This window comes from Eumetopias jubatus, unplaced genomic scaffold (assembly GCF_037043125.1).
Source record: "Eumetopias jubatus isolate StellerSeaLion01/CBP00866 unplaced genomic scaffold, mEumJub1_p1.0 scaffold_12, whole genome shotgun sequence".
Classification (NCBI taxonomy): Eukaryota; Metazoa; Chordata; class Mammalia; order Carnivora; family Otariidae; genus Eumetopias; species Eumetopias jubatus.
This window is the reverse complement of record NW_028274818.1, coordinates 70,840,072-70,853,134: the sequence shown is the minus strand read 5'-3', so window position 1 is coordinate 70,853,134 and position 13,063 is coordinate 70,840,072. Positions and strand designations below refer to the sequence as shown.

The 13,063-nt window shown below is 64.9% G+C and overlaps 1 protein-coding gene across 1 annotated transcript in view; it reads left to right on the top strand.

The window, feature by feature from the left end:
* Positions 1 to 13,063, top strand: part of PKD1 (polycystin 1, transient receptor potential channel interacting) — a 40,942-nt gene that overhangs the window by 18,542 nt on the left and 9,337 nt on the right. Inside the window, exons 11-26 of the mRNA XM_028111492.2 lie at positions 202 to 957; positions 1,788 to 1,919; positions 2,107 to 2,282; positions 2,481 to 2,614; positions 3,181 to 6,797; positions 6,942 to 7,091; positions 8,185 to 8,328; positions 8,456 to 8,735; positions 8,824 to 9,037; positions 9,120 to 9,303; positions 9,612 to 9,764; positions 10,253 to 10,397; positions 10,500 to 11,123; positions 11,460 to 11,616; positions 11,886 to 12,138; positions 12,218 to 12,413. Of these exons, the coding sequence (XP_027967293.2) occupies positions 202 to 957; positions 1,788 to 1,919; positions 2,107 to 2,282; positions 2,481 to 2,614; positions 3,181 to 6,797; positions 6,942 to 7,091; positions 8,185 to 8,328; positions 8,456 to 8,735; positions 8,824 to 9,037; positions 9,120 to 9,303; positions 9,612 to 9,764; positions 10,253 to 10,397; positions 10,500 to 11,123; positions 11,460 to 11,616; positions 11,886 to 12,138; positions 12,218 to 12,413 (7,315 nt within the window). The remainder of the gene's footprint in view (positions 1 to 201; positions 958 to 1,787; positions 1,920 to 2,106; positions 2,283 to 2,480; positions 2,615 to 3,180; positions 6,798 to 6,941; positions 7,092 to 8,184; positions 8,329 to 8,455; positions 8,736 to 8,823; positions 9,038 to 9,119; positions 9,304 to 9,611; positions 9,765 to 10,252; positions 10,398 to 10,499; positions 11,124 to 11,459; positions 11,617 to 11,885; positions 12,139 to 12,217; positions 12,414 to 13,063) is intronic.

Here is a 13,063-nt window from a genome sequence, read left to right as displayed (position 1 = left end):
TGCTCTCTGCGCACAACCCTGTCCCAGAGCCTGTCCCGTCCATCCCTGCCCTGAGTACCTGGGGGGCCCCTATGAGGCCCGACAGAGTGCGTGTGAGTCCGGGTTACCCCAGGTGGACCCTGCCCAGCTGCTCCCTTGCAGCCCCCTGACCAGGGTGGTCCACTGTGAGGACCTGATGCAGCCTGCCTTTGTCTCCTGTAGGTCACCTTCCATGGCCAGGACAGCCCCCTGCTTCCCGGTGACCTCATTGCCTTGCAGCACGACGCTGGCCCGGGCGCCCTTCTGCGCTGCCCGCCGGCCCTGGGTGCCCCTGGCGCCGAGGCCCCATACTTCTCCACCACTGCCACGGCCTGGCTGGCCCACCTGCCCACTCAGCTGGAGGCAGCCCCAGCTGGCCCGGCCTGCGCCTTGCGGCTACTCGCCGCCACAGAGCGCCTCACCCCCCTGCTGGGCCTGCGGCCCAACCCAGGGCTGCGGCGGCCGGGGCGCTATGAGGTGCGGGCCACGGTGCGCAACAGTGTGTGTACCCACAACCTGTCCTGCAGCTTCGATGTGCTCTCGCCGGTGGCCGGGCTACGGGTGGCCCATCCCATGCCCCAGGACGGCCGTCTCTATGTGCCCACCAGCGGCTCAGCCTTGGTGCTGCAGGCGGACTCCGGCACCAACACCACAGCCACAGCCCACTGGCCCGGGGGCAATGTCAGTGTGCCCTTCGAAGCCACCTGCCCTGCCGCGGTGGCTGCCCTGGTGCCCGGCTGCGCCTTCGAGGACAACTCCACCCTGTTCTCCGTGCTGCCACTGCCTGGGCTGAGCGAGGGCGAGCACGCCGTCGAGGTCGTGGTGGAGAATGGCGCCGGCCAGGCCAGCCTCAGCCTGCGGGTGAAGGCCGAGGAGCCTATCCGTGGCCTTCGTGCCACTCCCAGCCCCGAAGCCCGCGTGCTGCAGGGCGTCTTGGTGGTAAGTGGGGCCGGCCGGCCCGCCCCAAGCTCCCCCGAGAAGAGGGGCCCGTGCTGAGAGCAGCCCCTCCCCGGTGAGGGGGAACTTGGCCTCGGGACAGCAGCCTCTGTGGCTGGTTTTAGGCAGCTTCTGCTGGGTGGCTCCTAAGTCCCTGAGAGTTCCCACTAAAGCAGCAGCCCTGACGGTGCTGCGTTCCGCCCCGCCGTTCTCGAGAAGCCCGCAGCATGCCTGTGCCCGCTGCCACCCTCATCAAGCCTGAGCGTGCCCTCGAGGGCCCTGCTGTGTTCCCGCCAGGCTGAAGGGAGTACTTTCTGAGGGTCTGGTGCTCCCTGTCCCGGGCTGTCCCCCCACACCAGGCAGCCACAGCTCCGTGGCCTTCACACAGGGCCCGTGAGAAGGGCTGTTTCTGACCCCTACCACTCATGCAGTCATGTGCCTCAACTTCCCCTGGTCACACCCATTCTGTTGGCTGACGGGGGTGAACCTCCAAAACCACAGGGCCCTTTGAGACTCATGTGCCATCCCAGGCGGCCTATGCAGGAACCTGGGGACAGGCTGTAGGGAGGTTCAGAAATGGTGGGCTCTTTCCGTCGCTGGTACTGGGTCGCTGTCCAGATAGGAAAAGTGAGGGGCTGAGAGGTTGGAATGCATGTCGGTCCAAGCTCAGCGCCACACCCTGTGGCCCCTCTGGCTTCCCCCTCCCCCGTGGTGTCTTGAAGTCAGCCCGGGAAGCCCCACCGGGAGGCATGTCTGGGTGGGGGGGACGTGGGCTTAGGGCAGAATTGGCCACCAAAGCCCCGGGGCTGGCCGACACTGTGCCCTTCCTGCAGAGGTACAGCCCCGTGGTGGAAGCTGGCTCAGACGTGGTCTTCCGCTGGACCATTGATGACAAGCAGTCCCTGACCTTCCACAACGTGGTCTTCAATGTCATCTACCAGAGCGCCGCGGTCTTCAAGCTCTCGGTGGGTGGGGGGCACCAGTGGGGGCAGGGGTGGGCTGGGACGTGCGGCGCTCACCTTTGCCTTCTGTTCTGCTTTGCTCCCGAGGACCCCTCGTCTGGCTGTGGGTGAGTGCGGGGGGAAGGCTCTGTGCTGCCTCGTGGCCTGCGCCCCACCCGCAGCAGCCCACATACGCTCCCTGTCTCTGCAGCTGACGGCCTCCAACCACGTGAGCAACGTCACCGTGAACTACAATGTTACCGTGGAGCGGATGCACAGGATGAGGGGCCTTTGGGTGTCTGCAGTGCCGCCCGTGCTGTCCCCCAATGCCACCCTGGCCTTGGCCGCCCACGTGCTGGTGGACTCAGCTGTGGAGGTGGCCTTTCTGTGAGTGCGCCTGGCCCGGTGGGCAGCAGGGTGGGCCACACCCGTGTGGGGCTGGTGCCAGGCTCTCCCCCCAGCCTCCACCTCCTCACCTGCCCAGAGGTGCCGGGTGCCTGGGACCCTGGGAGTGGGGAGGGGGTGCAGCTGGGCCAATGTGCACCCACCCCCAGCCTGCTCATGGCCCTCCTGCTGCCCTGGTAGGTGGACCTTTGGGGACGGGGACCAGGTGATTGGCCAGTTCAAGCCTCCGTACAATGAGTCCTTCCAGGTCCCAGACCCCACAGTGGCCCAGGTGCTGGTGGAGCACAATGCCACGCACAGCTATGCTATCCCAGGTGAGGGCTGGGGCCCACCGACCTGCTGTGGGGACAGTCCCCTCTGTCTAGTCTGGGTTGATGGCTTGGGGTCCTGAATAGGGTGAAGGAGGGGTGTCTGGGGTAAGGGGTGGACTGGGCTGCTGAGCCCCATGATTCAAGTCTCCTGGCCAGAAACTGGACCTCCCTCGGCCCTTACTCAGACCCTTTTTGGGGGAAGAAGGGGGTTACCTTTTATTTTTAAAGTTTGAGAAGCTTCACACGCAGAATACAGAGTAAACCTCGGTGCCCCCCCCCCACCTGTGCCTCTCAGTGGCACTCGCTCTTACCCAGAGAGGGTCTGCTCCTCTTCCCGTTCCTGCCTAAGCCCTGCGTCTCGCCCAGTGCTGATGGCGCCCCGTACACACCTCATTGCGAACACCCCCAGGGCAGGGCCCAGGGACCTTCTCCCTCTACATTTTGCCCGGGGCCCTGTTCTGTCGTCCCGAGGGGCCCTGGTGCGCAGCAACATGGGGTTAGGTAGTGACTTCGCCAAGCTGCTAGTGGCGGTGGCCCTGGCCTCGTCCTTACTCGGGCCTGTTCCCCAGGCGAATACAACCTGACCCTGCTGGTGTCCAACACCTTCGAGAACCTGACGCAACGAGTGCCCGTGAGCGTGCGTACCACCTTACCTGCCGTGGCCGTGGCTGTGGGAAGCCACGTCCTGGTGGCTGGCCAGTCTGTCACCTTCTCCCCACACCCACTGCCCTCACCTGGGGGCATCCTGTACACGTGGGACTTCGGGGATGGCTCTCCAGCTGTGACGCAGCCCCAGCCAGAGGTCAACCACACATACGCCTCAAGGGGCGTGTACCGCATCCATCTGAAGGTCAACAACACGGTGAGCAGTGTGGCAGCCTGCCTCAGTGTCCGCGTCTTTGAGGAGCTTCGGGGCCTGAGCGTGAGCCTGAGCCCGGCTGTAGAGCAGGGCGCACCTGTGACGGTCAGTGCCACACTGGAGTCAGGAGACAACATCACGTGGACTTTCGACATGGGGGACGGCACGGTGCTCACGGGCCCCGAGGCCACAGTGGAGCACGTGTATCTCCGGGCCCAGAACTGCACAGTGACTGTGGGAGTGTCCAGCCCCACAGGCCACCTCACCCTGAGCCGGCCCGTGCACGTTTTCGTCCTGGAGGTGCTACGGATCGAGCCGGCAGCCTGCATCGCCATGCAGCCCCACGCCCGGTTCACAGCCCATGTCACTGGGGACCCGGCCCACTATGTCTTCGACTGGACATTCGGGGACGGCTCATCCAACACAACCATCGCGGGAGACCCAACAGTGATACACAATTTCACACGGAGCGGGACGTTCCCCTTGGCGCTGGTCCTGTCAAGCCACGTGAACAAGGCCCATTACTTCACCAGTGTGTGCGTGGAGCCTGAGGTGGGCAACGTGACCCTGTGGCCTGAGAGGCAGTCTGTGCGGCTCGGGGAGGAGGCCCGTCTGGTGGCTCGTGCCTGGCCCCCGTTCCTGTACCGGTACACCTGGGACTCTGGCACTGAGGACGCTGCCCGTGTCGGGGGCCCTGAGGCCACGTTCACCTACGCAGACCCAGGTTCCTACCTCGTGACAGTTGCTGTGTCCAACAACATCTCAGCTGCCAACGACTCTGCCCTCGTGGAGGTGCAGGAGCCCGTGGAGCTCACGGGCATCCAGGTCAACGGCTCTGGCGTGCTGGAGCTGCAGCAGCCCTACCTGTTCTGTGCCGTGGGCCGCGGGAGCCCCGCTACCTACCTGTGGGAACTGGGGGACGGCGGGCGCCTCGAGGGCCCCACGGTCACCCATGCCTACAACAGCACGGGCCACTTCGCCGTCAGGGTGAGCGCGTGGAATGAGGTGAGCCGTGCAGAGGCGTGGCTGAACGTCACGGTGCAGCAGTGCGTGCGGGGCCTTGGCGTCAACGCCAGCCGCACAGTGGTGCCCCTCAACGGCAGCGTGAGTTTCACCACGTCCCTGGAGGCCGGCAGCGACGTGCGTTACTCCTGGGTGCTGTGCGACCGCTGCACGCCCATCCCTGGGGGCCCCACCATCTCCTACACCTTCCGCTCGGTGGGCACCTTCACCATCATCGTTACCGCCGAGAACAGGGTGGGCGCCGCGCAGGACAGCATCTTCATCTACGTCCTGCAGCATATCGAGGGGCTGCAGGTGGTGGGGGGCGGAGGCGGCTGCTGCTTTCCCACCAACCGCACGCTGCAGCTGCAGGCCGTGGTCAGGGATGGCACCAACGTCTCCTACAGCTGGGCCGCCCAGCGGGAATGCGGCCCGGCCCTGACTGGCAGCGGCAAAACCTTCTCGCTCACCGTGCTCGAGGCCGGCACCTACCACATCCAGCTGCGGGCTGCCAACATGCTGGGCAGTGCCTTGGCCAACCGCACCGTGGACTTCGTGGAGCCTGTGGGCTGGCTGGCTGCAACCGCCTCCCCAAACCCAGCCTCGGTCAATGCCAGCATCACCCTCTGTGCTGAGCTAGCTGGTGGCAGTGGCGTCATTTATACTTGGTCCCTGGAGGGAGGACGCAGCTGGGAGACCCCAGAGCCATCCACCACCCACGCCTTCCCCAGCCCCGGCCTGTACCTGGTCATGGTCACGGCTGAGAACCAGCTGGGCTCAGCCAATGCCACCCTTGAGGTGGCCGTGCAGGTGCCCGTCAGCGGCCTCAGCATCAAGACCAGGGATCCGGACCGCAGCTTTGTGGCTGCCGGCTCCTCTGTGCCCTTCTGGGGACAGCTGGACTCAGGCACCAATGTGAGCTGGTGCTGGACAGTGCTGGGTGGCAGTAGGCACGGCCAGCACGTTGCCGTGGTCTTCCGTGACGCCGGCACCTTCTCCGTTCTGCTTAACGCCTCCAACGCAGTCAGCTGGGTCTTGGCCACCCACGAGCTCACGGTGGAGGAGCCCATTGTGGGCCTGGTGCTGTGGTCCGACAGCAAGGTGGCAGAGCCCGGGCAGCTGGTCCACTTTCAGATCGTGCTGGCTGCTGGCTCCGCCGTGCGCTTCCATCTGCAGGTCAACGGGGCCATCATGGAGGTGCTGCCTGGGCCCCACTTCTCCCGCAGCTTCCTCCGGGTTGGGGACTACGTGGTGAGCGTTCAGGCTGAGAACCATGTGAGCCGGGCCCAGGCCCAGGTGCGCATCTTAGTGCTAGAGGCCGTGGGTGGGCTCCAGGTGCCCAACTGCTGCGAGCCAGGCATCCCCACGGGCACAGAGAGGAACTTCACAGCCCGGGTGCAGCGGGGGTCCCGTGTGGCCTACGCGTGGTACTTCTCCTTGCAAAAGGTCCAGGGGGACTCGCTGGTCATCCTGTCGGGCCGTGATGTCACCTACACCCCCGTGGCTGCGGGGTTGCTGGAAATCCATGTGCGTGCCTTCAACGAGCTGGGCGGGGTGAACCTCACGCTTGTGACGGAGGTCCAGGACGCCATCCAGCACGTGGTGCTGCGCAGCGGCCGCTGCTTTACCAACCGCTCAGCCCGGTTCGAGGCCGCCACAAGCCCTAGCCCCCGGCGTGTGGCCTATCGCTGGGACTTCGGGGATGGGGCCCCAGTGGAGGACACGGAGGAGCCCTGGGCTGAACACTCCTATCTGCGGCCCGGGGACTACCGCATGGAGGTGAATGCCTCCAACCTGGTGAGCTTCTTCGTGGCACAGGCTACGGTCACCGTCCACGTGCTGGCCTGCAGGGAGCCCGAGGTGGATGTGGCCCTGCCCCCGCAGGTGCTAATGCGGCGCTCCCAACGCAACTACCTGGAGGCCCACGTCAACCTGCGGGACTGTGTCACCTACCAGACCGAGTACCACTGGCAGGTGTACCGTGCCCCCAGCTGCCAGTGGCCTGGGCGCATGGCCCCTGTGGCCCTGCCCAGTGTGGACGTGAGCCGGCCCCAGCTGGTGGTACCACGGCTGGCACTGCCTGTGGGCCACTACTGCTTTGTGTTTATGGTGTCATTTGGGGACACACCACTGGCTCGGAGCATCCAAGCCAATGTGACAGTGGTGCCTGAGCGCCTGGTGCCCATCATCGAGGGCGGCTCGTACCGCGTGTGGTCAGACACTCAGGATCTGGTGCTAGATGGCAGCAAATCCTACGATCCCAACCTGGAGGATGGTGACCAGACACCACTCAGCTTCCACTGGGCCTGTGTGGCCTCGACACAGGTCAGGTGCACTATGGGGCATGGCCGTCCCCTGCCCCCCCCCGCCCCCTCGGTCGTTCGTGCTGAGTCCAGCATAGGGAGGGGGCTCTCCCAGCTCTGCTTTGAAGCCATCCAGGGACTCACGCCCTCTCCCCTATGGCTACAGAGTGAGACTGGTGGGTGTACCCTGACCTTCGGGCCCCGGGGGAGCAGCCTGGTCACCGTCCCTCGGGAGCGCCTACAAGCCGGCGTGGAGTACACCTTCAACCTGACCGTGTGGAAGGCAGGCCGGAAGGAGGAGGCCACCAACCAGACGGTGGGTGCTGCTGGCCTGGTCCTTAGCCCAGCAAGGCAGAGCCCTGGGCCCCCAGGGTGGACATAGCTGCCAGGGAGGGCGGAGCGTACAGGGCCATCTGCCCCCAGGGAGCACAGAACACTCTGAGGGTTTCCTATGTTGTGGTGCTTCTGGCTAGAAGCTACTGGTTCTCATTAGGAGTTACTACTATTGATACAATTTCTCTTTAACAAAACATCCCGCTTCAACACTGTTTCCTTCCAAACGGGGCCGTGGTGCTCCAGATCTTTGAGGGGCCCCAGGTGCTGTGAGGATACAGGTCCCCTTCCCAGAACATGGGTGTCCTCGTTACTGAACGGGAGGGGCCTGATCTCACCCCTGCGTGTGCATGTGCTCAACATTCCCTTCCCCTGGATCCTCCAGGCAGGTCAGGACCACAGAGCGGGTGACCCCAGGGCAACCATCCCTGCTGCCTTTGGGTGAGGTGTGCTGATGGGAGCCAGTTGTGCTAGGCTCTGCTGGTGCCCAGCACAGGGTTGTCTGTCCCCAGCATCAGGCTCTTCCAGCCAGCCTGTCTAGAGGGGCTGTGCGGCGAGGTGGGAGCTTAGAGCAGGGCCTGGATTGGCTGAGGTGGGCCCCGTCCCAGGGTGGCAGGGACCTCAGGGCCGTGCTGTGCACAGCTGCTCTGTCCCCACACAGGCATTCACCCATCCGTTCTGTTTGTGGGTGAGCACCTGAGGGCTTTGTGCGTGCCAGGCCCATGCTGGGCCTTGGGGGCTACAGAAAAGAAACCCAGTGTGGATTCTTGTCCTTTTGGCTGTTCACCACCATCCCGCAGACTGGGAGACACAAAACCCGTTGAACGTAGTGGGTGAGGGCTGAGCCCACAGTGCCTTGGGAAGCTGGACCTTAGGCTAACGAGCTGGCTGGGCCCAGAGGAGGTTTCCCAACTAGAACGGTACTAAGGCAGAGGCCAGAGGCCCAGCTCCCCCGTGAGCCACCCCCCCCCCCCCCACCGTGGCCCCACTGCATTGTGCAGACTCAGGGCTCTGGGCCCCAGGAGCAGAGGGCCTGGCTCAGGTCATAGCTTCCCTGTGATCCCACCCTGTCCCAGGTGTTGATTCGCAGGGGCCGGGTACCCATCGTGTCTTTGGAGTGCGTGTCCTGCAAGGCGCAGGCGGTGTACGCAGTAAGCCGCAGTTCCTACGTGTACCTGGAGGGCCGCTGTGACAACTGCAGCAGGGGCTCCAAACGGGGGGTGAGCGAGCTTGTGGGGGGGGCCCCCCCCTCGGGGAGGGAGGGGGCGGGGCCTCGGGGAGAGGACAGGGTGGGTCGGGGCGCGGCTGCTCCGCCCCTCAGCGCAGGCTCTGCGTGTCGCCCTGCAGCGCTGGGCCGCGCGCACCTTCAGCAACCAGACGCTGGTGCTGGATGAGACGACCACGTCAACGGGGAGCTCGGGCATGCGGCTGGTGCTGCGGCGCGGCGTGCTGCGGGATGGCGAGGGTTACACATTTACCCTCACGGTGCTGGGCCGCTTGGGTGAGGAGGAGGGCTGCGCCTCCATCCGTCTCTCGGCCAACCGGCCCCCGCGCGGGGGCTTCTGCCGCCTCTTCCCGCTGGACGCCGTGCGCGCCCTCACCACCAAGGTGCATTTCGAGTGCATAGGTGAGCGTGGCTGCGGATGGTGGGGAGGCATGGCGTATGGGCCGCCGGGACTCTGGGGGCGCGGCTGACACTGTGGGGGCCCCTGCAGGCTGGCAGGACGCGGAAGACGTGAGCGCCCCCCTGGTATACGCCCTGCTACTGCGTCGTTGTCGGCAGGGCCACTGCGAGGAGTTCTGCGTCTATAGGGGCAGCCTCTCCTCCTATGGAGCAGTGCTGCCGCCTGGGTTCGCACCCCACTTCCAGGTGGGCCTGGCCGTGGTCGTGCAGGACCAGCTGGGTGCGGCTGTGGTCGCCCTCAACAGGTGAGCCTGGGCAGGGAGGTCAGGGCAGATGGCAGGTGGGAGCGGGGATTGCCACTCATTCACCGGGGGCCTTTGCACACAGTTCTCTGGCCATCACCCTGCCAGAGCCTCCTGGCGATCCCCCAGGAGGCCCCTCGGACCTCATGACCTGGCTACACAGCCTCACAGAGAGCATGCTGCCCAGGCTACTGAGACAGGCTGACCCCCAGCACGTCATCGAGTACTCGCTGGCTCTCATCACTGTGCTCAATGAGGCCAGCGCGGGGGTGAGGCCTCCCCTTCTCTCGTCTTTCCTCAGCGGGAGGGTGGGGCCAGGCCAGTCCCCGAGGTCTTGCGAATGATCAGTCCCCTGGTGTGTCTCCTTGAAACAACCTCTGTTCTCCACTGTTTCCACCTGTGGGTTCCCCCACCCCTGTGCCCACCCCCTGTAAGGAGTCCTGGGAAAGCCCCCAACAGGGCTTGAGCCACCACCTGAGTTTCATGGTGGCTGAGACGGCCTGCATGGCGCCTGCCGTCACCGCTGGTGGGGCCGCCCGTTGCCCACTCAGGGCTCCCCTGTGCTTGCTGCCCGCAGTCCGATCCAGCTGTGGCTGCAGCAGCAGAGTCAGATGCCAGGCGGCAGCTGCAAGCCCAGATACGCAAGAACGTCACAGAGACCCTGGTCTCCCTGCGGGTCAACACCGTGGATGACATCCAGCAGATCGCGGCGGCGCTGGCCCAGTGCACGGTACGGGGGAGCTCAGGCCCCGCGGCAGACCCTGAGAGCTACCACCACCGTCATCCAGGATTCGGGGACTGGACTGGGCAGGGCTGAGTCCACTTTCAGTAGGGTTGGGAAATTGCTGCAGAGCCTTTAGCAGAGAAAGGTACAGAGAATCTTCCCAGGGAGGTGGGGAGCCCTGTGACATGTGGTTCCCGTGGCCATGTATGTGGCTTGGGGTGGGACACAGGGTGGCATTCTGCTGGACCTCGTCTGCGGGTGGGGAGAAGCCACGGAAGAGTTTTCAGCCGGGAGGTATGTGGGTGGAACCCACATTTGGGGTGGCTTTTCCAGCTACAAGATGAAGGGGCTTGGGGAAAAGGCCATGGCCACAGTGGGCGCCCAGCAGCATGGCCAGCGTGCTGGAGCTAAGCTTGGGCTGAGCAGCCAGAGGGGGAGTAGCCCTGTTCAGCCGGGCTGGAGCAGGGCAGAACACAGTGCCGGCCTCCCTGCAGGTGTCCAGCAGGGAGCTGGTGTGCGGCTCCTGCCTGAAGAAGACGCTGCACAAGCTTGAGGGTATGATGCGCATCCTGCAGGCCGAGACTGCCGCCGGCACCGGGACGCCCACGGGCATCGCCGACAGCATCCTTAACATCACAGGTGTGGGTGAGGGCTGGGCAGGTGTGTGCGGCACCCCCCCCCACCAGCCTCCTCCTGCCTCTCCCCTACAAGCGACCCCCACAACCTCTCCCGCTCCCGCAGGCGACCTCATCCACTTGGCCAGTGCGGACATGCAGGGCCCACAGCCCTCAGAGCTGGGTGCAGAGCCGCCCTCGCTCATGGTGGCGTCCAGAGCTTATCACCTCTCCTCGGCTCTCATGTGCATCCTCATGCGCTCCCGAGTCCTCAATGAGGAGCCCCTGACACTGGCGGGCGAGGAGATCGTGGCTCAGGGCAAGCGCTCAGACCCACTGAGCCTGCTGTGCCAGGGTAACGCCTCGGTTCCCGGCTGCCACTTCTCTATCCCTGCGGCCTTCAGCGGGGCCCTGTCCAACCTCAGTGACGTGGTGCAGCTCATGTTCCTTGTCGACTCCAATCCCTTCCCCTTCGGCTACATCAGCAACTACACCGTCTCCACCAAGGTGGCCTCCATGGCCTTCCAGACGCAGGCTGGGGCCCAGATCCCCATCGGGCAGCTGGCCTCGGAGCGCGCCATCACCGTGAAAGTGCCCAACAGCTCAGACCAGGCCGCCCGGGGCCGTCCCCCGACCCCAGCCGGCTCTGCCGTCGTGCAGCCCCAGGCCTCGGTCAGCGTTGTGGTCACTCCTGAGAACAGCAACCCTGCCGCCGGGCTGCATCTGCAGCTCACCTACACGCTGCTCAGTGGTGGGTGCCAGGGGCGGGGCGCTCCTGGCTGCTGCCTCCTCCCAGCCTTGGCCCGGTCTCTCTGGGGGCGGTGGGGGGTGTGAGCCGGTGTTTGTCATGGACCCCCCCAACTCTGTGGCCTTCAGTGAAGCCTGCCTCCCGCTCGCCGGGCTGCTGGGGGCCTGACCCGAGGGTGGTGAGGGATGAGGGCAGAGCAGGTGCAGCCCCAGCAGAGAGAGTTCTCCAGCTCTCCAGCCCCCAGGAGCGGGGAGGGCCCCACAGGGCTCCCGTGGGTGTCACCCGGGGTGTGCATGAACAGCCTAGGGCTTCCATCCGACCCTGTGCTTGTGCTGCTAGAGCACTACTTGCCCGAGGAGCCCGAGCCCTACCTGGCCGTGTACTTGCACTCGGCGCCCCGGCCGAACGAGCACAACTGCTCGGTCAGCAGGAGGATCAGCCTGGAGCAGCTGATGGGCGACGACCACAGGCCCTATACCTTCTTCATTGCCCCGGGGTGAGTACATGCCCTGCCACAGAGGACCCATCGGTGGGGTGGGGCTGGTCTCCGAGGGCAGGGTTGAACATGGTCTGGTCCGGGCATGCCAAGGTCATGTGTGCTCCCCACGGGAACAGGTGTGGCGGCAGGAGGACTGGGACGTGGGCTGCCCTGTCAACACGTGGTGGGGGTAGCTCAGCCGAGAGGCTGGGGGCCAGAACATCACTGTCACTCAGAGCCTGGGGCCGGGCAGGGTCTGGCTGTGACACTCCCCCAACTTTTCCCAGGACCAGAGACCCAGGCGGGACTTACTACCTGAACCTGACTAGCCACTTCCACTGGTCAGCGCTGGAAGTGACCGTGGGCCTCTACGCGTCCCTATGCCAGTACTTCAGTGAGAAGGACATGATGTGGAGGACGGAGGGGCTTGTGCCTTTGGAGGAGACCTCGCCCAGCCAGGCCGTCTGCCTTACCCGCCACCTCACAGCCTTCGGGGCCAGCCTCTTTGTGCCCCCCAGCCACATCCACTTCATCTTCCCGGTGAGTGGCACCACGTTCCTTGTCCTGAGGAGGTGGGGCGTGGGCTGTGCCTCCGGGCCTGACGGCTCTGTCTCCCCAGGAGCCAGACTCAGGCACGAACTACATCGTTTTGCTGACGTGTTCCGTGTGCCTGGTGACCTATGCGGTCATGGCCGTGATCCTGCGTAAGCTGGACCAGCTGGACGTCAGCCGGGTCCGCGTCATCCCTTTCTGCGGGAAGGCGGGCCGCTTCAAGTACGAGATCCTGGTCAAGACCGGCTGGGGCCGAGGCTCAGGTGAGGGACGGGCTCCCTCATCCAGGCCCCCGGGCCGCCCCTGCTTGCTCTTTCTGGCTCACTGTCTCTTGTAGACGACAGACCCAGGGCTTGGTTTACCCACTGCTTTGTGTGTAGGAGCTCGTCAGGCTTCTCGGGGCTCTTTGGCCGTGTAGGGCACCCGGGCGCGGGGCCTGCCCACATGAGCGAGCTGACAGTCCATGCAGGGGGCACGAGCCGTTACTGGGAAGACGGTACCCATAGCGAGCGAGGACAGCGTGACTTGGATGTTAGACACACTGGAAACCAAAGCGTTCGGTTTCTTGATGCAAAACTTGTCTCGTGGTCTGGATGGTGCCCCCACGTGGCTGCAGGATTTCCCGCACCTGCCGCATTGCGCCCCAGCCGTTCTCTCCTGACTGCTGTCCTTGTTTGCGTGGGAACGTTTGAGGTGAACCCTCCACAGTGCCCACGTGCCCAGTGACTTTTAATCAGAATTCCTCTCCCCGTGCTACCACTTTTCACGTCTTCCCTGTGCTTTCACCCTTTGGAGGACCCAGTTCTGTAAAACATTGTGTGCGTTTATCCCTGGGATGGGAGCAGGGAACCGGCGGATGCGTGGGGACGGGCCGCCGGTCAGAGCGCTGGTCCGTCGTTCCCAGAGCGGACCA